Source organism: Salvelinus namaycush, chromosome 16, assembly GCF_016432855.1.
Source record: "Salvelinus namaycush isolate Seneca chromosome 16, SaNama_1.0, whole genome shotgun sequence".
NCBI classification, from domain to species: Eukaryota; Metazoa; Chordata; class Actinopteri; order Salmoniformes; family Salmonidae; genus Salvelinus; species Salvelinus namaycush.
Genome location: NC_052322.1, coordinates 48,724,303 through 48,747,805, shown reverse-complemented (window position 1 = coordinate 48,747,805; position 23,503 = coordinate 48,724,303). Strand labels below are relative to the sequence as shown.

Below are 23,503 nucleotides of genomic sequence, written 5' to 3'. Positions count from 1 at the left end.
TAACCCTTACCCCTAACCCTAATACCTACCCTAACTCTAACCCTTACCCCTAACCCCTAATACCTAACCTCTAACCCTAACCCCTAATACCTAACCCTAACCTCTAACCCTTACCCCTAACCCCTAATACCTAACCCTTACCCCTAACCCCTAACCCTAACCCTAACCTCTAACTCCCTTACCCCTAACCCTAATACCTAACCCTAACCTCTAACCCTTACCCTTAACCCCTAACCTCTAACCCTTAACCCCTAACCCCTAACCCTAACCCTTACCCCTAACCCCTAATACCTAACCCTAACCTCTAACCCTTACCCCTAACCCCTAATACCTAACCCTTACCCCTAACCCCTATACCTACCCTAACCTCTAACCCTTACCCTAACCCCTAATACTAACCCTAACCTCTAAACCCCTACCCCTAACCCCTAATACCTAACCCTAACCTCTAACCCTTACCCCTAACCCCTAATACCTAACCCTAACCTCTAACCCTTACCCCTAACCCCTAATACCTAACCCTAACCTCTAACCCTTACCCCTAATACCTAACCCTAACCTCTAACCCTTACCCCTAACCCCTAATACCTAACCCTAACCTCTAACCCTTACCCCTAACCCCTAATACCTAACCTAACCTCTAACCCTTACCCCTAACCCCTAATACCTAACCCTAACCCCTAACCCTAACCCTAACCCCTAATACCTAACCCTAACCCCTATTACCTAACCCTTACCCCTAACCCCTAATACCTAACCCTAACCTCTAACCCTTACCCCTAACCCCTAATACCTAACCCTAACCTCTAACCCTTACCCCTAATACCTAACCCTAACCTCTAACCCTTACCCCTAACCCCTAATACCTAACCCTAACCTCTAACCCTTACCCCTAACCCCTAATACCTAACCCTAACCTCTAACCCTTACCCCTAACCCCTAATACCTAACCCTAACCTCTAACCCTTACCCCTAACCCCTAATACCTAACCCTAACCTCTAACCCTTACCCCTAACCCCTATACCTACCCCTAATACTAACCTCTAACCTTAACCCCTTACCCTAATACCTAACCCTAACCTCTAACCCTTACCCCTAATAACCTAACCCTTACCCTAACCCTAATACCTAACCCTAACCCCTAACCCTTACCCCTAATACCTAACCCTTACCCCTAACCCCTAATACCTAACCCTAACCTCTAACCCTTACCCCTAACCCTTACCCCTAACCCCTAATACCTAACCCTAACCTCTAACCCTTACCCCTAACCCCTAATACCTAACCCTAACCTCTAACCCTTACCCCTAACCCCTAATACCTAACCCTAACCTCTAACCCTTACCCCTAACCCTTAATACCTAACCCTTACCCCTAACCCCTAATACCTAACCCTAACCTCTAACCCTTACCCCTAACCCCTAATACCTAACCCTAACCTCTAACCCTTACCCCTAACCCTATTCTAAAATGGATTCAATAAAACATGTTCCTCATCAATCTACACACAATACCCCATAATGACAAAGCGAAAACAGGTTTTAAAAATAAGTATTCAGACCTTTTGCTATGAGACTCGAAATTGAGCTCAGGTGCATCCTGTTTCCATTGAAAATCCTTGAGATGTTTCTACAACTTGATTGGAGTCTACTTGTGGTAAATTCAATTGATTGGACATGATTTTGAAAGGCACACACCTGTCTATATAAAGGTCCCACAGTTGACAGTGCATGTCAGAGCAAAAACCAGCCATGGGGTCGAAGGAATTGTCCGTAGAGCTCTGAGACAGGATTATGTGGAGGCACAGATCTGGGGAAGGGTACCAAAACATGTCTGTAGCATTGCAGGTTATACACAGTATGATAAGTGTAGTAGACAGTGAGATGTGTAGTATACAGTAGATGTGTAGTATACATTAGTATATTAGATGTGTGGTATACATTAGGCAGTATATACAAGATGTGTAGTATACATTAGGCAGTATATATCAGATGTGTAGTATACGTTAGGCAGTATATATTATATGTGTAGTATACGTTAGGCAGTATATATTAGATGTGTAGTATACATTAGGCAGTATATATTAGATGTGTAGTATACATTAGGCAGTATATATCAGATGTGTAGTATACATTAGGCAGTATATATCAGATGTGTAGTATACATTAGGCAGTATATATTAGATGTGTAGTATACATTAGGCAGTATATATTAGATGTGTAGTATACATTAGGCAGTATATATTAGATGTGTAGTATACATTAGGCAGTATATATTAGATGTGTAGTATGCATTAGGCAGTATATATTAGATGTGTAGTATGCATTAGGCAGTATATATTAGATGTGTAGTATACATTAGGCAGTATATATTAGATGTGTAGTATGCATTAGGCAGTATATATTAGATGTGTAGTATACGTTAGGCAGTATATATTATATGTGTAGTATACGTTAGGCAGTATATATTAGATGTGTAGTATACATTAGGCAGTATATATTAGATGTGTAGTATACATTAGGCAGTATATATCAGATGTGTAGTATACATTAGGCAGTATATATTAGATGTGTAGTATACATTAGGCAGTATATATCAGATGTGTAGTATACATTAGGCAGTATATATTAGATGTGTAGTATACATTAGGCAGTATATATCAGATGTGTAGTATACATTAGGCAGTATATGAAATGTGTAGTATACGTTAGACAGTATATGAGATGTGTAGTATACGTTAGACAGTATATGAGATGTGTAGTATACGTTAGACAGTATATGAGATGTGTAGTATACGTTAGACAGTATATGAGATGTGTAGTATACGTTAGACAGTATATCAGATGTGTAGTATACGTTAGGCAGTATATATGAGATGTGTAGTATACGTTAGACAGTATATCAGATGTGTAGTATACGTTAGGCAGTATATGAGATGTGTAGTATACGTTAGACAGTATATGAGATGTGTAGTATACGTTAGACAGTATATGAGATGTGTATGCGTGCTTGTGTCTCTTCACAGTCCTGCTGTTCAATAACGTGTATTTGTTTAGTTTTTTAAATCTAGTTTTACTGCTTGTAAATGTGATTATACTGCTGCATTAGTTACTTGATGTGGAATAGAGTTCCATGTAGTCATGGCTCTATGTAGTACTGTGTGCCTCCCATAGTCTGTTCTGGACTTGGGGACTGTGAAGAGACCTGTGGTGGCATGTCTTGTGGGGTATGCATGGGTGGACTGTGAAGAGACCTCTGGTGGCATGTCTTGTGGGGTATGCATGGGTGTCTGAGCTGTGTGCTATCTTTACTGATTTCTGCAACATTAGTAAAGATGAGTCTCATTAACAAAGGGTCTGAATACTTATGTAAATAAGTTTTATTTGTAATACATTTGCAAAATTGTCACTATGGGATAGTGTGTGTAGATTGAGGGAAAAAAAGATTTAATCAATTTTAGAATAGGGCTGTAATGTAAAAAGTCAAGGGGTCTGAATACATGTGTGTGTACACTCCACACATGTCTTGTTAACAAACTATAGATTTGGCAAGTTGGTTAGGACATGTACTTTCTGCATGACAAGTAATTTTTCCAACAATTGTTTACATATTATTTCACTTATAATTCACTATTCCACACAATTCCAGTGGGTCAGAAGTTTACATACACTAAGTTGACTGTGCCTTTAAACAGCTTGGAAAATTCCAGAAAAATATGTCATGGCTTTAGAAGATTCTGATAGGCTAATTGACATAATTTGAGTCAATTGGAGGTGTACCTGTGGATGTATTTCAAGACCTACCTTCAAACTCTGTGCCTCTTTGCTTGACATCATGGGAAAATCAAAAGAAATCAGCCAAGACCCCAGATTTTTTTTTTAGACTTCCACAAGTCTGGTTCATCCTTGGGAGCAATTTCCAAACGCATGAAGGCACCACGTTCATCTGTACAAACAATAGTACGCAAGTATAAACACCATGGGACCACGCAGCCGTCATACCGCTCAGGAAGGAGACTCGTTCTGTCTCCTAGAGATGAACGTACTTTGGTGCGAAAAGTGCAAATCAATCCCAGAACAGCAGCAAAGGACCTTGTGAAGATGCTGGAGGAAACAGGTACAAAAGTATCTATATCCACAGTAAAACGAGTCCTATATCGACATAACCTGAAAGGCCGCTCAGCAAGGAAGAAGCCACTGTTCCAAAACCGCCATAAAAAAGCCAGACTACGGTTTGCAACTGCACATGGGGACAAAGATCGTACTTTTTGGAGAACACCATCCCAACCGTGAAGCATGGGGGTGGCAGCATCATGTTGTGGGGGTGCTTTGCTGCAGGAGGGACTGGTGCACTTCACAAAATAGATGGCATCATGAGGCGGATATATTGAAGCAACATCTCAAGACATCAGTCAGGAAGTTAAAGCTTGGTCGCAAATGGGTCTTCCAAATGGACAATGACCCCAAGCATACTTCCAAAGTTGTGCCAAAATGGCTTAAGGACAACAAAGTCAAGGTATTGGAGTGGCCATCACAAAGCTCTGACCTCAATCCTATAGACAATTTGTGGGCAGAACTGAAAAAGCGTGTGCGAGCAAGGAGGCCTACAAACCTGACTCAGTTACACCAGCTCTGTCAGGAGGAATGGGCCCAAATTCACCCAACTTATTGTGGGAAGTTTGTGGAAGGCTACCCGAAACGTTTGACCCAAGTTAAACAATTTAAAGACAATGCTACCAAATACTAATTGAATGTATGTAAACTTCTGACCGACTGGGAATGTGATGAAAGAAATAAAAGCTGAAATAAATCATTCTCTCTACTATTATTGTGACATTTCACATTCTTAAAATAAAGTGGGGATCCTAACTGACCTAAGACAGGGAATGTTTACTAGGATTAAATGTCAGGAATTGTGAAAAACTGAGTTTAAATGTATTTGGCTAAGGTATATATAAACTTCTGACTTCAACTGTATGTATGTGTGTAGATAGACAAACATAAATATCTCCTCCTAAGATGTACAATCTTTTTTTCCACATCATTGGCTAATGTTTGTTTGATGTCAAGACCAGACTGATTTGTTAGAGTAGCCACTCATTTGTGTTGTATTAAAAAAGACTCAGCTGTCTTCTGTCATGTAAATGATGTAGAATTGTATTTTTAAAAGATAACTAATTTGTTTAAATTCCCCAAAACCTGAAAGTTACCAAAATTCTGGTAGTTTACTGGTAAACTTTGAACGTTTCCAGTAATATACCCTCCCTTTACAACCCTAATCCTGCCCCAGCGTTTCTAACTGGGGTGCCCTGACGCTACACAGCTGATTCAAATAACCAACTCATCGTCAAGCTTTGGTTATTTGAATTAGTAATGTAGTGCTTGGGCAAAAACCTAAATGTGTGGCTCTTGGCGTCCCCAGGACCGAGTTTGTGAAAAGCCGTCCTACCCATAATTCCAGCTAATTTCTATACCACTTCTTAGATGTAGTTTATAGAACAGCTCCAGGGTCTTAACAGTTCAAGAAAAAAAATAGAAAAAAAATGGCTGACAGTTAAATCCCATAATCCAGTGCTCATATTTACAGACATCCCAATTCTGATATGTATTTTATTTGTGATTGGTCAAAGACCAATATTGGAAAAAATATCAGAATTGGGCTACTTATATAAACGCAGCCTACGACTATTTGTGGATATGAAAAGATAGTCTGCTAATTGTCACCCTCTCCTTCTTGCCTCCATCCCCTGAACATTTGACTCAGTCCCTGTCCCAATTGGCTATCAGTCCTCTCTCGCTCTCCCTCTTCAGCTGAACATCTTGCCGAGTCTCTGTCCCAGTCTGCTATTCGTCTCTCGCTCCCTCCTCCCCACCTCTCTCAGTCCTCTCAGGGCGTAGGGAGAGTCAGGCTGGAGCTCCTGTAGTTTCCTGAAGGCCCTGTTGGCTTCCTCCAGCTCCCCTGCCTCCAGGTTGGCCTGCCCAAGGCGGTACCAGGCCTTCAGCCCTTGGGGCTCCAGCAGGGTGGATCTGGCAGGGAAAAAAGAGTTACATATTGGGATATTATTTGACAATATATCTCAATATTATTTTTGCATTAGTCAGCTGTGCCTGCCCAAAACGAGTATTTTTTGTTATTCATTTTCTTTTGAAATAAGGAACCAACATGTTTTTCCATGACTGATCAAAACAAATGTTGTCATGCTCTCTTGTCTCTCTGCAGCAGACATGGCGAACAATACGTGAATGTCGAATCGTAATAAACAAATCACAGTATCAAATCGCAATATATAGAGAATCGTTACGATTGTGAGCATATATGACCGACCGGGTCGATTTTGTCTTATGTATCAACATTTTAAATGTTTTTTTATTTTTTACATTGGGTTGGGGTTAGTTCCTGATAGAGATACCTTAGCTAGCAGCGCTGCTATTAATCCTGCCAGTTCAGCTACCTTCACTAGCTAGTAGACCTAAAAGCGAGTCAGACTCAGCTGGAGAGGGAGATGGGGGGCTGGGGGTGAGGGGGGCAGTGCATCCACCGACGAAGTGCTCAGAGCAGGTGCAATTTGCAGTTCAAGAACAAGCAAACGTATAACCCCTGGTTTGTCATGCAGAATTCAAAGTTGGGCTGTACAAAATGCAAAAAGGTAGGGAGCTTGGGTCTAGAAACAACTGGAGGGATTAAACTAGCAAAGAAACAATATAAAGAAACAACAAATAGCCCTGTTTTTGAACAGGTATTTGTAGACAAGGCTAGAGAGGACACCCAGGTTATAGTTCACACTCAAAATGAAAAAATAGACACTACAGCCAGAGTCTTCAGAACAGCCTGAGAAGGAGACTACACATCACAGGCCCACTCATGGCTTTGAGCAGGAATCTCAAGAGTTAAATGGATTTGACATGGGGAGTCGTTGTGGGAGGTTTTGAAAACTAAGGTAGTAGATTTTTCTTCCTTTACAAACTTGTTCTGTACTGTGAAGGTAATCTGAATATGTGCTTCATACTATCACATAGGCAGGAGGCCTATATATTCTCATGTGTGTTCTGCTGTATCCTACATATATTTATTTGATTTGAAGATTTATTACAACATTTATTCTACAGCTACATTGCTGTCTTGAAAATGATATGAAATGTAGGTCTTGTAAGCCCCACAGCTGAGTATGTGGGTATATGCATATGCCAGGTGTTCTGCAGTGTCGTCTAAAAATGTTGCTGTACACTGATGTCTAGAAAATTAGTCTCTAAGACATGTGGACTTGTCTAAGCCCCGCAGCTATACTCAAGTATGTGAGCATACTGCAGTGACATCTAAAATGCTTTGAATTAATCAGCACCTTGGAGAGCGCTGTCCGTTTCACCACCATAGATAGTAGGCTACTTGGAGAGCGCTGTCCGTTTCACCACCATAGATAGTAGGCTACTTGGAGAGTGCTGTCCGTTTCACCACCATAGATAGTAGGCTACTTGGAGAGCGCTGTCCGTTTCACCACCATAGATAGTAGGCTACTTGGAGAGTGCTGTCCGTTTCACCACCATAGATAGTAGGCTACTTGGAGAGTGCTGTTCGTTTCACCACCAGATAGTAGGCTACTTGGAGAGTGCTGTCCGTTTCACCACCATAGATAGTAGGCTACTTGGAGAGCGCTGTCCGTTTCACCACCATAGATAGTAGGCTACTTGGAGAGCGCTGTCCGTTTCACCACCATAGATAGTAGGCTACTTGGAGAGCGCTGTCCGTTTCACCACCATAGATAGTAGGCTACTTGGAGAGTGCTGTCCGTTTCACCACCATAGATAGTAGGCTACTTGGAGAGCGCTGTCCGTTTCACCACCATAGATAGTAGGCTACTTGGAGAGTGCTGTCCGTTTCACCACCATAGATAGTAGGCTACTTGGAGAGCGCTGTCCGTTTCACCACCATAGATAGTAGGCTACTTGGAGAGTGCTGTCCGTTTCACCACCATAGATAGTAGGCTACTTGGAGAGTGCTGTTCGTTTCACCACCAGATAGTAGGCTACTTGGAGAGTGCTGTCCGTTTCACCACCATAGATAGTAGGCTACTTGGAGAGCGCTGTCCGTTTCACCACCATAGATAGTAGGCTACTTGGAGAGCGCTGTCCGTTTCACCACCATAGATAGTAGGCTACTTGGAGAGCGCTGTCCGTTTCACCACCATAGATAGTAGGCTACTTGGAGAGTGCTGTCCGTTTCACCACCATAGATAGTAGGCTACTTGGAGAGCGCTGTCCGTTTCACCACCATAGATAGTAGGCTACTTGGAGAGCGCTGTCCGTTTCACCACCATAGATAGTAGGCTACTTGGAGAGCGCTGTCCGTTTCACCACCATAGATAGTAGGCTACTTGGAGAGCGCTGTCCGTTTCACCACCATAGATAGTAGGCTACTTGGAGAGTGCTGTCCGTTTCACCACCATAGATAGTAGGCTACTTGGAGAGCGCTGTCCGTTTCACCACCATAGATAGTAGGCTACTTGGAGAGCGCTGTCCGTTTCACCACCATAGATAGTAGGCTACTTGGAGAGCGCTGTCCGTTTCACCACCATAGATAGTAGGCTACTTGGAGAGTGCTGTCCGTTTCACCACCATAGATAGTAGGCTACTTGGAGAGCGCTGTCCGTTTCACCACCATAGATAGTAGGCTACTTGGAGAGTGCTGTCCGTTTCACCACCATAGATAGTAGGCTACTTGGAGAGTGCTGTTCGTTTCACCACCAGATAGTAGGCTACTTGGAGAGTGCTGTCCGTTTCACCACCATAGATAGTAGGCTACTTGGAGAGCGCTGTCCGTTTCACCACCATAGATAGTAGGCTACTTGGAGAGCGCTGTCCGTTTCACCACCATAGATAGTAGGCTACTTGGAGAGCGCTGTCCGTTTCACCACCATAGATAGTAGGCTACTTGGAGAGTGCTGTCCGTTTCACCACCATAGATAGTAGGCTACTTGGAGAGCGCTGTCCGTTTCACCACCATAGATAGTAGGCTACTTGGAGAGCGCTGTCCGTTTCACCACCATAGATAGTAGGCTACTTGGAGAGCGCTGTCCGTTTCACCACCATAGATAGTAGGCTACTTGGAGAGCGCTGTCCGTTTCACCACCATAGATAGTAGGCTACTTGGAGAGCGCTGTCCGTTTCACCACCATAGATAGTAGGCTACTTGGAGAGCGCTGTCCGTTTCACCACCATAGATAGTAGGCTACTTGGAGAGTGCTGTCCGTTTCACCACCATAGATAGTAGGCTACTTGGAGAGCGCTGTCCGTTTCACCACCATAGATAGTAGGCTACTTGGAGAGCGCTGTCCGTTTCACCACCATAGATAGTAGGCTACTTGGAGAGCGCTGTCCGTTTCACCACCATAGATAGTAGGCTACTTGGAGAGCGCTGTCCGTTTCACCACCATAGATAGTAGGCTACTTGGAGAGCGCTGTCCGTTTCACCACCATAGATAGTAGGCTACTTGGGGAGTGCTGTCCGTTTCACCACCATAGATAGTAGGCTACTTGGAGAGCGCTGTCCGTTTCACCACCATAGATAGTAGGCTACTTGGAGAGCGCTGTCCGTTTCACCACCATAGATAGTAGGCTACTTGGAGAGCGCTGTCCGTTTCACCACCATAGATAGTAGGCTACTTGGAGTGTGCTGTCCGTTTCACCACCATAGATAGTAGGCTACTTGGAGAGCGCTGTCCGTTTCACCACCATAGATAGTAGGCTACTTGGAGAGCGCTGTCCGTTTCACCACCATAGATAGTAGGCTACTTGGAGAGCGCTGTCCGTTTCACCACCATAGATAGTAGGCTACTTGGAGAGCGCTGTCCGTTTCACCACCATAGATAGTAGGCTACTTGGAGAGCGCTGTCCGTTTCACCACCATAGATAGTAGGCTACTTGGAGAGCGCTGTCCGTTTCACCACCATAGATAGTAGGCTACTTGGAGAGCGCTGTCCGTTTCACCACCATAGATAGTAGGCTACTTGGAGAGCGCTGTCCGTTTCACCACCATAGATAGTAGGCTACTTGGAGAGCGCTGTCCGTTTCACCACCATAGATAGTAGGCTACTTGGAGAGCGCTGTCCGTTTCACCACCATAGATAGTAGGCTACTTGGAGAGCGCTGTCCGTTTCACCACCATAGATAGTAGGCTACTTGGGGAGCGCTGTCCGTTTCACCACCATAGATAGTAGGCTACTTGGAGAGTGCTGTCCGTTTCACCACCATAGATAGTAGGCTACTTGGAGAGTGCTGTCCGTTTCACCACCATAGATAGTAGGCTACTTGGAGAGTGCTGTCCGTTTCACCACCATAGATAGTAGGCTACTTGGAGAGTGCTGTCCGTTTCACCACCAGATAGTAGGCTACTTGGAGAGTGCTGTCCGTTTCACCACCAGATAGTAGTCTACTTGGAGAGTGCTGTCCGTTTCACCACCATAGATAGTAGGCTACTTGGAGAGCGCTGTCCGTTTCACCACCATAGATAGTAGGCTACTTGGAGAGCGCTGTTCGTTTCACCACCATAGATAGTAGGCTACTTGGAGAGCGCTGTCCGTTTCACCACCATAGATAGTAGGCTACTTGGAGAGCGCTGTCCGTTTCACCACCATAGATAGTAGGCTACTTGGAGAGCGCTGTCCGTTTCACCACCATAGATAGTAGGCTACTTGGAGAGTGCTGTCCGTTTCACCACCATAGATAGTAGGCTACTTGGAGAGTGCTGTCCGTTTCACCACCATAGATAGTAGGCTACTTGGAGAGCGCTGTCCGTTTCACCACCATAGATAGTAGGCTACTTGGAGAGTGCTGTCCGTTTCACCACCATAGATAGTAGGCTACTTGGAGAGCGCTGTCCGTTTCACCACCATAGATAGTAGGCTACTTGGAGAGTGCTGTCCGTTTCACCACCATAGATAGTAGGCTACTTGGAGAGTGCTGTCCGTTTCACCACCATAGATAGTAGGCTACTTGGAGAGTGCTGTCCGTTTCACCACCATAGATAGTAGGCTACTTGGAGAGAGCTGTCCGTTTCACCACCATAGATAGTAGGCTACTTGGAGAGCGCTGTCCGTTTCACCACCATAGATAGTAGGCTACTTGGAGAGCGCTGTCCGTTTCACCACCATAGATAGTAGGCTACTTGGAGAGCGCTGTCCGTTTCACCACCATAGATAGTAGGCTACTTGGAGAGCGCTGTCCGTTTCACCACCATAGATAGTAGGCTACTTGGAGAGCGCTGTCCGTTTCACCACCAGAGATAGTAGGCTACTTGGAGAGCGCTGTCCGTTTCACCACCATAGATAGTAGGCTACTTGGAGAGCGCTGTCCGTTTCACCACCATAGATAGTAGGCTACTTGGAGAGCGCTGTCCGTTTCACCACCATAGATAGTAGGCTACTTGGAGAGCGCTGTCCGTTTCACCACCATAGATAGTAGGCTACTTGGAGAGCGCTGTCCGTTTCACCACCAGAGATAGTAGGCTACTTGGAGAGCGCTGTCCGTTTCACCACCAGAGATAGTAGGCTACTTGGAGAGCGCTGTCCGTTTCACCACCATAGATAGTAGGCTACTTGGAGAGCGCTGTCCGTTTCACCACCAGAGATAGTAGGCTACTTGGAGAGCGCTGTCCGTTTCACCACCATAGATAGTAGGCTACTTGGAGAGCGCTGTCCGTTTCACCACCATAGATAGTAGGCTACTTGGAGAGTGCTGTCCGTTTCACCACCATAGATAGTAGGCTACTTGGAGAGTGCTGTCCGTTTCACCACCAGATAGTAGGCTACTTGGAGAGCGCTGTCCGTTTCACCACCAGAGATAGTAGGCTACTTGGAGAGCGCTGTCCGTTTCACCACCAGAGATAGTAGGCTACTTGGAGAGCGCTGTCCGTTTCACCACCATAGATAGTAGGCTACTTGGAGAGCGCTGTCCGTTTCACCACCATAGATAGTAGGCTACTTGGAGAGTGCTGTCCGTTTCACCACCAGAGATAGTAGGCTACTTGGAGAGTGCTGTCCGTTTCACCACCATAGATAGTAGGCTACTTGGAGAGCGCTGTCCGTTTCACCACGATAGATAGTAGGCTACTTGGAGAGCGCTGTCCGTTTCACCACCATAGATAGTAGGCTACTTGGAGAGCGCTGTCCGTTTCACCACCATAGATAGTAGGCTACTTGGAGAGTGCTGTCCGTTTCACCACCATAGATAGTAGGCTACTTGGAGAGTGCTGTCCGTTTCACCACCAGATAGTAGGCTACTTGGAGAGTGCTGTCCGTTTCACCACCATAGATAGTAGGCTACTTGGAGAGTGCTGTCTGTTTCACCACCATAGATAGTAGGCTACTTGGAGAGCGCTGTCCGTTTCACCACCATAGATAGTAGGCTACTTGGAGAGTGCTGTCCGTTTCACCACCATAGATAGTAGGCTACTTGGAGAGCGCTGTCCGTTTCACCACCATAGATAGTAGGCTACTTGGAGAGCGCTGTCCGTTTCACCACCATAGATAGTAGGCTACTTGGAGAGTGCTGTCCGTTTCACCACCATAGATAGTAGGCTACTTGGAGAGCGCTGTCCGTTTCACCACCATAGATAGTAGGCTACTTGGAGAGAGCTGTCCGTTTCACCACCATAGATAGTAGGCTACTTGGAGAGCGCTGTCCGTTTCACCACCATAGATAGTAGGCTACTTGGAGAGCGCTGTCCGTTTCACCACCATAGATAGTAGGCTACTTGGCTGTTTACTCTGTCTGCTGCTACGTTGTGTTAGACACTTTATTTCTCAATGTGTTTGGGACGGTACCTCAGAGCCCCCCCCCCCCCACCACCTCAGAGCCCCCCCTCGCTCACTATGTGTTCTGGGAATTCCCGATTTACAAAGTAAGTACTGGTGAGGTCCCTGGCAATTCCTAGCCTTACCTGGAGGCACACCCCCTGGCCCGGGACCACTGGCCTAGGTTCAGCTGACATAGGGATAGGTTGGAGTAGAGAGAGGCCTTGATGGAACGGTACTGACGATCTGTAGGGGCCTCTAGGCTATCTTTCTTCTCCGTCTCCTCATCCTCCTCCTCTATCGGAGTCATCTCCTCCCCTTCTCCCCGTGTGTGTAGTTTTAGGGTGATGAGGAGTTTGATGGCTCGGCTGTAGCTGTCTGCCGCCCCCCACATGTCCCCCGCCCTGAACCTGTCCCCCCCCCTCTGCTTGTGTGACATCACCCAGCCCCACTTCTCTCCAGCTGACAGCTGCCAGGACTCATGGCCAGGAGAGAAGGACTGGAGCTCTACTGTTATACTCAGGGACTGGTCAGGGCCTGTTCTCTTCTGCTCCTCTTCTCCTCCCCGGAGTCCGTCTGTTAGTGGGGTCAGCATTACCTGGGGACACGAGGGTCAAAGGGGTGAAAGGTTAAGAGCAGCTTATGAAGGGTGAATGGGTAACAGCAGGTACATGCTGATTCAGTGTGGTGCTATTGGTGTGTGAGCCTATCCTTACCTCACACTTCTCTCCAGCTCTCATCCCCTCTACACACCCCTCTGTGATGTCACACTGCCCCTCCCCCAGCCTCAGAATGATCCAATCACCAAGCGGGACCTGCAGCATGGTACCCTGGGAGCGCTGTAGGGGTGGGACCTGGGCATCTGAAAGGACTGCGATTGGCAGGTCAGGTTTGAGTGACAGCTCCGGGTCAGCTGTAGGTTCTCCTTGGCGTTGAACTCTGACCCGACACAGAGAGCCAATCCCGGGGTAGACGTCTCCAGAGGGGTCAGCTGGCTCCGCCCCTCGTTTCCTCCTCTGACAAACCTCCCACAAGCCCTTGGGGCACACAGACACCCAGGAAGTGACATTATCGCCTTCTGTCGCCGCTGACTGGGAGGTCTTCATTACTTGAAGAGAGAGGGAGAGTTAGACGGGGAGAGAAGACAGAAAGAAGAGGAGGAGGAGAGAAGACAAGGAGAGGAGGAAGAGCAGAAGCAGAGATGGAGAGGAGATATTCCCGTAGCATGGTAACCAACCAAAAACATCATATAGTAACCTAAACAACATGGAATGAGTGACAAAGCGTCTTTTTTTAAAATAAACTAGCTAACTATCTGGATGGCTGCCTACTAGGGCTGTTTTTAATAAACTAGCTAACTATCTGGATGGCTGCCTACTAGGGCTGTTTTTAATAAACTAGCTAACTATCTATCTGGATGGCTGCCTACTAGGGCTGTTTTTAATAAACTAGCTATCTGGATGGCTGCCTACTAGGGCTGTTTTTAATAAACTAGCTAACTATCTATCTGGATGGCTGCCTACTAGGCCTGTTTTTAATAAACTAGCTATCTGGATGGCTGCCTACTAGGGCTGTTTTTAATAAACTAGCTAACTATCTGGATGGCTGCCTACTAGGGCTGTTTTTAATAAACTAGCTAACTATCTGGATGGCTGCCTACTAGGGCTGTTTTTAATAAACTAGCTAACTATCTGGATGGCTGCCTACTAGGGCTGTTTTTAATAAACTAGCTAACTATCTGGATGGCTGCCTACTAGGGCTGTTTTTAATAAACTAGCTAACTATCTGGATGGCTGCCTACTAGGGCTGTTTTTAATAAACTAGCTAACTATCTGGATGGCTGCCTACTAGGGCTGTTTTTAATAAACTAGCTAACTATCTGGATGGCTGCCTACTAGGGCTGTTTTTAATAAACTAGCTAACTATCTGGATGGCTGCCTACTAGGGCTGTTTTTAATAAACTAGCTAACTATCTGGATGGCTGCCTACTAGGGCTGTTTTTAATAAACTAGCTAACTATCTGGATGGCTGCCTACTAGGGCTGTTTTTAATAAACTAGCTAACTATCTGGATGGCTGCCTACTAGGGCTGTTTTTAATAAACTAGCTAACTATCTGGATGGCTGCCTACTAGGGCTGTTTTTAATAAACTAGCTAACTACTATCTGGATGGCTGCCTACTAGGGCTGTTTTTAATAAACTAGCTAACTATCTGGATGGCTGCCTACTAGGGCTGTTTTTAATAAACTAGCTAACTATCTGGATGGCTGCCTACTAGGGCTGTTTTTAATAAACTAGCTAACTATCTGGATGGCTGCCTACTAGGGCTGTTTTTAATAAACTAGCTAACTATCTGGATGGCTGCCTACTAGGGCTGTTTTTAATAAACTAGCTATCTGGATGGCTGCCTACTAGGGCTGTTTTTAATAAACTAGCTACTATCTGGATGGCTGCCTACTAGGGCTGTTTTTAATAAACTAGCTAACTATCTGGATGGCTGCCTACTAGGGCTGTTTTTAATAAACTAGCTAACTATCTGGATGGCTGCCTACTAGGGCTGTTTTTAATAAACTAGCTAACTATCTGGATGGCTGCCTACTAGGGCTGTTTTTAATAAACTAGCTATCTGGATGGCTGCCTACTAGGGCTGTTTTTAATAAACTAGCTAACTATCTGGATGGCTGCCTACTAGGGCTGTTTTTAATAAACTAGCTAACTATCTGGATGGCTGCCTACTAGGGCTGTTTTTAATAAACTAGCTAACTATCTGGATGGCTGCCTACTAGGGCTGTTTTTAATAAACTAGCTAACTATCTGAATGGCTGCCTACTAGGGCTGTTTTTAATAAACTAGCTAACTATCTGGATGGCTGCCTACTAGGGCTGTTTTTAATAAACTAGCTAACTATCTGGATGGCTGCCTACTAGGGCTGTTTTTAATAAACTAGCTAACTATCTGGATGGCTGCCTACTAGGGCTGTTTTTAATAAACTAGCTAACTATCTGGATGGCTGCCTACTAGGGCTGTTTTTAATAAACTAGCTAACTATCTGGATGGCTGCCTACTAGGGCTGTTTTTAATAAACTAGCTAACTATCTGGATGGCTGCCTACTAGGGCTGTTTTTAATAAACTAGCTAACTATCTGGATGGCTGCCTACTAGGGCTGTTTTTAATAAACTAGCTAACTATCTGGATGGCTGCCTACTAGGGCTGTTTTTAATAAACTAGCTAACTATCTGGATGGCTGCCTACTAGGGCTGTTTTTAATAAACTAGCTAACTATCTGGATGGCTGCCTACTAGGGCTGTTTTTAATAAACTAGCTAACTATCTGGATGGCTGCCTACTAGGGCTGTTTTTAATAAACTAGCTAACTATCTGGATGGCTGCCTACTAGGGCTGTTTTTAATAAACTAGCTAACTATCTGGATGGCTGCCTACTAGGGCTGTTTTTAATAAACTAGCTAACTATCTGGATGGCTGCCTACTAGGGCTGTTTTTAATAAACTAGCTAACTATCTGGATGGCTGCCTACTAGGGCTGTTTTTAATAAACTAGCTAACTATCTGGATGGCTGCCTACTAGGGCTGTTTTTAATAAACTAGCTAACTATCTGGATGGCTGCCTACTAGGGCTGTTTTTAATAAACTAGCTAACTATCTGGATGGCTGCCTACTAGGGCTGTTTTTAATAAACTAGCTAACTATCTGGATGGCTGCCTACTAGGGCTGTTTTTAATAAACTAGCTAACTATCTGGATGGCTGCCTACTAGGGCTGTTTTTAATAAACTAGCTAACTATCTGGATGGCTGCCTACTAGGGCTGTTTTTAATAAACTAGCTAACTATCTGGATGGCTGCCTACTAGGGCTGTTTTTAATAAACTAGCTAACTATCTGGATGGCTGCCTACTAGGGCTGTTTTTAATAAACTAGCTAACTATCTGGATGGCTGCCTACTAGGGCTGTTTTTAATAAACTAGCTAACTATCTGGATGGCTGCCTACTAGGGCTGTTTTTAATAAACTAGCTAACTATCTGGATGGCTGCCTACTAGGGCTGTTTTTAATAAACTAGCTAACTATCTGGATGGCTGCCTACTAGGGCTGTTTTTAATAAACTAGCTAACTATCTGGATGGCTGCCTACTAGGGCTGTTTTTAATAAACTAGCTAACTATCTGGATGGCTGCCTACTAGGGCTGTTTTTAATAAACTAGCTAACTATCTGGATGGCTGCCTACTAGGGCTGTTTTTAATAAACTAGCTAACTATCTATCTGGATGGCTGCCTACTAGGGCTGTTTTTAATAAACTAGCTAACTATCTATCTGGATGGCTGCCTACTAGGGCTGTTTTTAATAAACTAGCTAACTATCTATCTGGATGGCTGCCTACTAGGGCTGTTTTTAATAAACTAGCTAACTATCTATCTGGATGGCTGCCTACTAGGGCTGTTTTTAATAAACTAGCTAACTATCTATCTGGATGGCTGCCTACTAGGGCTGTTTTTAATAAACTAGCTAACTATCTATCTGGATGGCTGCCTACTAGGGCTGTTTTTAATAAACTAGCTAACTATCTATCTGGATGGCTGCCTACTAGGGCTGTTTTTAATAAACTAGCTAACTATCTATCTGGATGGCTGCCTACTAGGGCTGTTTTTAATAAACTAGCTAACTATCTATCTGGATGGCTGCCTACTAGGGCTGTTTTTAATAAACTAGCTAACTATCTATCTGGATGGCTGCCTACTAGGGCTGTTTTTAATAAACTAGCTAACTATCTGGATGGCTGCCTACTAGGGCTGTTTTTAATAAACTAGCTAACTATCTGGATGGCTGCCTACTAGGGCTGTTTTTAATAAACTAGCTAACTATCTGGATGGCTGCCTACTAGGGCTGTTTTTAATAAACTAGCTAACTATCTATCTGGATGGCTGCCTACTAGGGCTGTTTTTAATAAACTAGCTAACTATCTATCTGGATGGCTGCCTACTAGGGCTGTTTTTAATAAACTAGCTAACTATCTGGATGGCTGCCTACTAGGGCTGTTTTTAATAAACTAGCTAACTATCTATCTGGATGGCTGCCTACTAGGGCTGTTTTTAATAAACTAGCTAACTATCTATCTGGATGGCTGCCTACTAGGGCTGTTTTTAATAAACTAGCTAACTATCTGGATGGCTGCCTACTAGGGCTGTTTTTAATAAACTAGCTAACTATCTATCTGGATGGCTGCCTACTAGGGCTGTTTTTAATAAACTAGCTAACTATCTATCTGGATGGCTGCCTACTAGGGCTGTTTTTAATAAACTAGCTAACTATCTGGATGGCTGCCTACTAGGGCTGTTTTTAATAAACTAGCTAACTATCTGGATGGCTGCCTACTAGGGCTGTTTTTAATAAACTAGCTAACTATCTGGATGGCTGCCTACTAGGGCTGTTTTTAATAAACTAGCTAACTATCTGGATGGCTGCCTACTAGGGCTGTTTTTAATAAACTAGCTAACTATCTGGATGGCTGCCTACTAGGGCTGTTTTTAATAAACTAGCTAACTATCTGAATGGCTGCCTACTAGGGCTGTTTTTAATAAACTAGCTAACTATCTATCTGGATGGCTGCCTACTAGGGCTGTTTTTAATAAACTAGCTAACTATCTATCTGGATGGCTGCCTACTAGGGCTGTTTTTAATAAACTAGCTAACTATCTGAATGGCTGCCTACTAGGGCTGTTTTTAATAAACTAGCTAACTATCTGGATGGCTGCCTACTAGGGCTGTTTTTAATAAACTAGCTAACTATCTGAATGGCTGCCTACTAGGGCTGTTTTTAATAAACTAGCTAACTATCTGGATGGCTGCCTACTAGGGCTGTGACGGTCATGGAAGTTTTGGTAATGGTTATTTGTCAGGCAAATGCCCCGTTATAACCGTTCAAATAGCAAAATTAAGGCATGCTAATAGAGGACGATAAACCAAAAATGACGACCCCGACATTTCCTTCCTCTTACCGAAGCATTTTGTGTAGGTAATTTCCTGTGATTTTGCGACACAACGTTCCTGTAGATTTTTATAAAACAATAATTTGGTCAACAGTAATAGCCTATCCATTATGTATTTTTATTGAATTTTAAAACATACAATCTATCTGCACCGAAGCCGCTCAACATTTACATTACATTCAGTCACCTAGCAGACTCCCACCCAGAGACCCACAGGAGCAACCAGTCTCAAGAGAATGCCAAGAGTGTACAAAGCTGTCATCAAGGCAAAGGGCGGCTACTTTGAAGAATCTAAAATCTAAAATATACTTTGATTTGCTTAACACGTTTGGTTACTACATGATTCCATGTGTTATTTCATAGTTTTGATGTCTTCACTATTATTCTACAATGTAGGAAATAGTCAAAATAAAGAAAAACCCTTGATTGAGTAGCTGTGTCAACTTTTGACTGGTACTGTACATTGTACTGGAAAAATTAAGTTATAAATTATAGTTAAGAACAAATTGTCCTCCAGTAGACTAATTACATCTCCAATATCCCTGTCCAAGAGGAAATTCTGTAAGAGTTATGTGAAGGCCAATTACATCGTTTGATCTCATTTGGTTTTCTATCTATACTTTTTTAACCTTTGATGCAAGAGACAGAGAGACAAGAAAGTACTCAAGACGACTAGCTTGATTAAGTCTCCTCCATGCAGTGCATTTGGAAAGTTCAGACCCCTTGACTTTTTCCACATTTTGTAATGTTACATACTTATTCTAAAATGGATTAAAAACAAATTTCAAATCCTCAATCTACACACCATACCCAATAATGACAAAGCAAACAACAGTTTGTAATTTTGCACACATATATATAAAAACTGAAATATCACATTTAGTATTCAGACCCTTTACTCAGTACTTTGTTTAAGCACCTTTGGCAGCGATTACAGCCTCAAGTCTTCTTGGGTATGACGCTACAAGCTTGGCACACCTGTATTTCGGGAGTTTCTCCCGTTCTTCTCTGCAGATCCTCTCAAGCTCTGTCAGGTTGGAAGGGGAGCGTCGCTGCACAGCTATTTTCAGGTCTCTCCAGAGATGTTCGATCGGGTTCAAGTCCGGGCTCTGGCTGGGCCACTCAAGGACATTGAGACTTGTCTCGAAGCCACTCCTGCGTTGTCTTGGCTGTGTGCTTAGAGTCATTGTCCTGTTGGAAGGTGAACCTTAGCCCCCAGTCTGAAGTCCTGAGCGCTCTGGAGCAGGTTTTCATCAAGTATCTCTCTGTACTTTGCTCCGTTCATCTTTCCCTTGATCCTGACTAGTCTCCTTGTCCCTGCCGCTGAAAAACATCCCCACAGCATGGTGCTGCCACCACCACGCTTCCCCGTAGGGATGGTGGCAGGTTTCCTCCAGACGTGACGCTTGGCATTCAGGCCAAAGAGTTTAATCTTGGTTTCATCAGACCAGAGAATCTTGTTTCTCATGGTCTGAGAGGCCTTTAGGTGCCTTTTGGCAAACTCCAAGCGGGCTGTCATGTGCCTTTTACTGAGGAGCGGCTTCTGTCTGGTTACTCTACCATACAGGCCTGATTGGTGGAGTGCTGCAGAAATGGTTGTCCTTCTGGAAGGTTCTCCCATCTCCACAGAGGAACTCTAGAGCTCTGTCAGAGTGACCATCGGGTTCTTGATCACCTCTCTGACCAAGGCCCTTCTCCCTCGATTGCTCAGTTTGGCCAGGCGGACAACTCTAGGAAGAGTCTTGGTGGTTCCAAACTTCTTCCATTTAAGAATGATGGAGGCCACAATTCCTTCGACCTCATGGCTTGGTTTTTGCTCGGACATGCACTGTCAACTGTGGGACCTTATGTAAACAGGTGTGTGCCTTTCCAAATCATGTCCAATCAATTGAATTTACCACAGGTGGACTCCAGTCAAGTTGTAGAAACATCTCAAGGATGATCAATGGAAACAGGATGCAGCTGAGCTCAATTTCGAGACTCATAGCAAAGGGTCTGAACACTTATGTAAACATTTTATTTATTTATACATTTGCTAAAATTTCGAAAAACCCGTTTTCACTTTGTCATTATCGAGTATCGTGTGTATATTGATGAGGATTTTTATTTATTTAATCAATTTTAGAGTAAAGCTGCAACTAGTTGTGTTAAGTACTTCAAAAAGTTTGAGTATCTGTACTTCACATTTTATACCTGACAACTTTTACTTCACTATATTCCTAAAGCAAATTATGTACTTTTTACTCCATAAATGTTCCCTGACACCCAAAAGTACTAATTATATTTGCTTAACAGAACAGGAAAATGGTCTAATTCACACACTTATCAAGAGAACATCCCTGGTCCTCCCTACTGGCTGACCTGGCAGACTCACTAAACACATGCTTCGTTTGTAAATGGTGTCTGAATGTTGGAGCGTGCCCCTGGCTATCCGTATATGGAAAAAAATATGTCAATCTGCTTTGCTTAATATAAGGAATTTGAAAATGTTTTTATTTAACTAGGCAAGTCAGAACAAATTATTATTTAGAATGACGAGAGAAAAACAATGGCCCCCACCAAAACTAGAATAGCCCCAGTAAGCAACATGACTTTGAATATAAACCCAGGGTCGTTACAATACATATTTCCCAGGTGTTGAAGTGAGACGTCTATGTATGGGCCAAATCAAGGCTGGGTCAGACTGGACAAAATCTGAACCAAATATAAACGTCTATGATTGGATCAGATTTGGTCCGGACCTAACCGATAAATAAACCTCTGTGGACATGAGAATCAATGCCGCACCAAAAAAAGATGTACAGACAGGACCAAAAAGGACTTACTGGGGTGTAGCCTACCATGTCAGCTGCAATGGAATTTTATAAATACCCATCCATGTGGTAGGCCCATCCACGTGGTAGGCCCATCCATGTGGTAGGCCCATCCATGTGGTAGGCCCACCATTTGTAAAAACAGGCCATTGCATTGGTTTTATTAGTCCCGATTCCTGTTTATTTTTATTTAACTAGGCAAGTCAGTTAAGAACAAATTCTTATTTACAATGACGGCCTACCCGGGCCAAACCCTAATCCGGACGACGCTGGGCCAATGTGCACCGCCCTATGGGTCTCCCAATCACAGCCGGTTGTGATACAGCCAGGAATCGAACCAGGGTCTGTAGTGACGCCTCTAGCACTGAGATGCAGTGCCTTAGACCGCTGCTGCCACTCGGGAGTAATGTGACTAATCAATTTGGCTATTTAAAAGCTATGAATATCAGCTACCCAACTTTATCAGGAGGAGTTATCTTAAGCCTATTTGCAATGTGTTTACAGAGCGGGAAATGCAGAAGTATTTTATTTGACAGATACGAACTTCAAACCACTGATCATGACAATTTTGCCCACGGGACAAAACTCCTGGACATTAGTTGTGAGTAGCCTGATGTCAATTCCATATTTTCCATTTTACTTTGATCTGTTAGGATGTTGTTTGTTAACATGTCAGCACAGTTTTAGATTAGGCTATTTGATCAGAGAAACCTACATACGTTTGCATCTCATTACAGTGCCATACATGTTATCTCCAGCCAGTAGGCTACAGAAAAGGCCACATACTTTTATACCATATGCTATATCTGCAACAGCACCCTGCCCTTAAAACAAAAGATTGCAGCTTTCAAACTGCAGTAACTGCAGTCAACTGGTATTTTGGACGCAGTAATTGCATATTAACTGCAGTATACTGCACTGTAACTGCAGTTACACTGCACTCTGACTAATCTTTTTTTCGTAAGGGTGGAAATGCGCGCTGGGAATGGACAAGATAAATACCCACATTCACTTTTTGGTAGCAACAACTCAATGTGTGTGTATAACTTGTTTGTTCCATTTTTTGGTTGGCTCAAGAAACTTGTCATTTTGTGCTAACTAACTAGCAATTATGGCGCGCTGCAGCTCCGGGAATTTCCTGGTCGAACCCCTTGGTTGCGCCTGCACATAGAAAGGGTCTGTCGGACGGAGTAGAGCGTTCCTCAGCTACCACCAAGCTAATGTGATGTGTAGCCAGCTAACCCGAACCTCTTTCACTAGCCTGTTAGCTTTAGCCAGGATGCGTGCAATCCGGAGTCCTTGGGACGTCCCTAACACATTGAAGCTTACATTTCAAATGGGTAGGGGTTAAATTGAGGAGTTAGGGAAGGATTTAGGGTAGGGGTTAAGGGGAGGATTTGGGGTAGGGATGTCCCAAGGACTCCAGATAGCACTAACCCTTTAGCCAGTTGACAAGTTAACTAGCTAGCTAGCTATAAAGCGTTAATGAACATTGCGAAAGTAAAAACATGTGCATAAAGTAAAAACGCATGTAAAACATACTACATTGCATGGGAAGATGAACAGCTATCTAAGCTATTCCTACCTGCAGACAAACGGTATTTCGGCTGTGCGACTACAACGAATCAAAACAATACAACTTCTTCTTCGATGAGGTTTAACGGCGTTTGGCATCTAATAAATGTTGCATTGTCGCCACCTCCCTTACGAAAAGATATTGCAGAATAACTGCAGTATGCTGCAAATACTGCATTCAAAATCCTTTTTTTACTGCAGTAATTTTGCAGTGTAACTGCAGTTGCAGTGCAGTATAACTGCAGTTCAATTTCAGTAAACTGCAGTTATTCTGCAAATATTGCATCCAAAATACAGTTACTCCACTTTTACTGCAGTTTCAAAACTGCAAC

The 23,503-nt window shown here is 43.9% G+C and overlaps 1 protein-coding gene across 1 annotated transcript; it reads right to left on the bottom strand.

Annotated features, from left to right (window-relative positions):
- Positions 1-4,899: 4,899 nt before the first annotated feature.
- On the bottom strand, positions 4,900-23,240 carry fkbpl (FKBP prolyl isomerase like). Its single transcript, XM_039011616.1, has 4 exons — positions 23,182-23,240; positions 13,502-13,893; positions 12,932-13,383; positions 4,900-6,027 (listed from the first exon to the last, which is right to left on the bottom strand). Exons 2-4 carry the CDS (start codon positions 13,889-13,891, stop codon positions 5,808-5,810), a joined length of 1,062 nt encoding a protein of 353 aa, XP_038867544.1. The 5' UTR covers positions 13,892-13,893; positions 23,182-23,240; the 3' UTR covers positions 4,900-5,807.
- Between the last annotated feature and the right edge of the window lie 263 nt (positions 23,241-23,503).

Bases quoted from the DNA above. Each gene is read 5' to 3' on its own strand.
- fkbpl (XM_039011616.1), bottom strand. From the start codon at position 13,891: ATGAAGACCTCCCAGTCAGCGGCGACAGAAGGCGATAATGTCACTTCC. The intron at 13,384-13,501 runs GTAAGGATAGGC...TCGTGTCCCCAG, and splicing joins GAGCTGGAGAGAAGTGTGAG to GTAATGCTGACCCCACTAAC. The intron at 6,028-12,931 runs GTAAGGCTAGGA...TTTCCCTGCCAG, and splicing joins GCCAGGGGGTGTGCCTCCAG to ATCCACCCTGCTGGAGCCCC.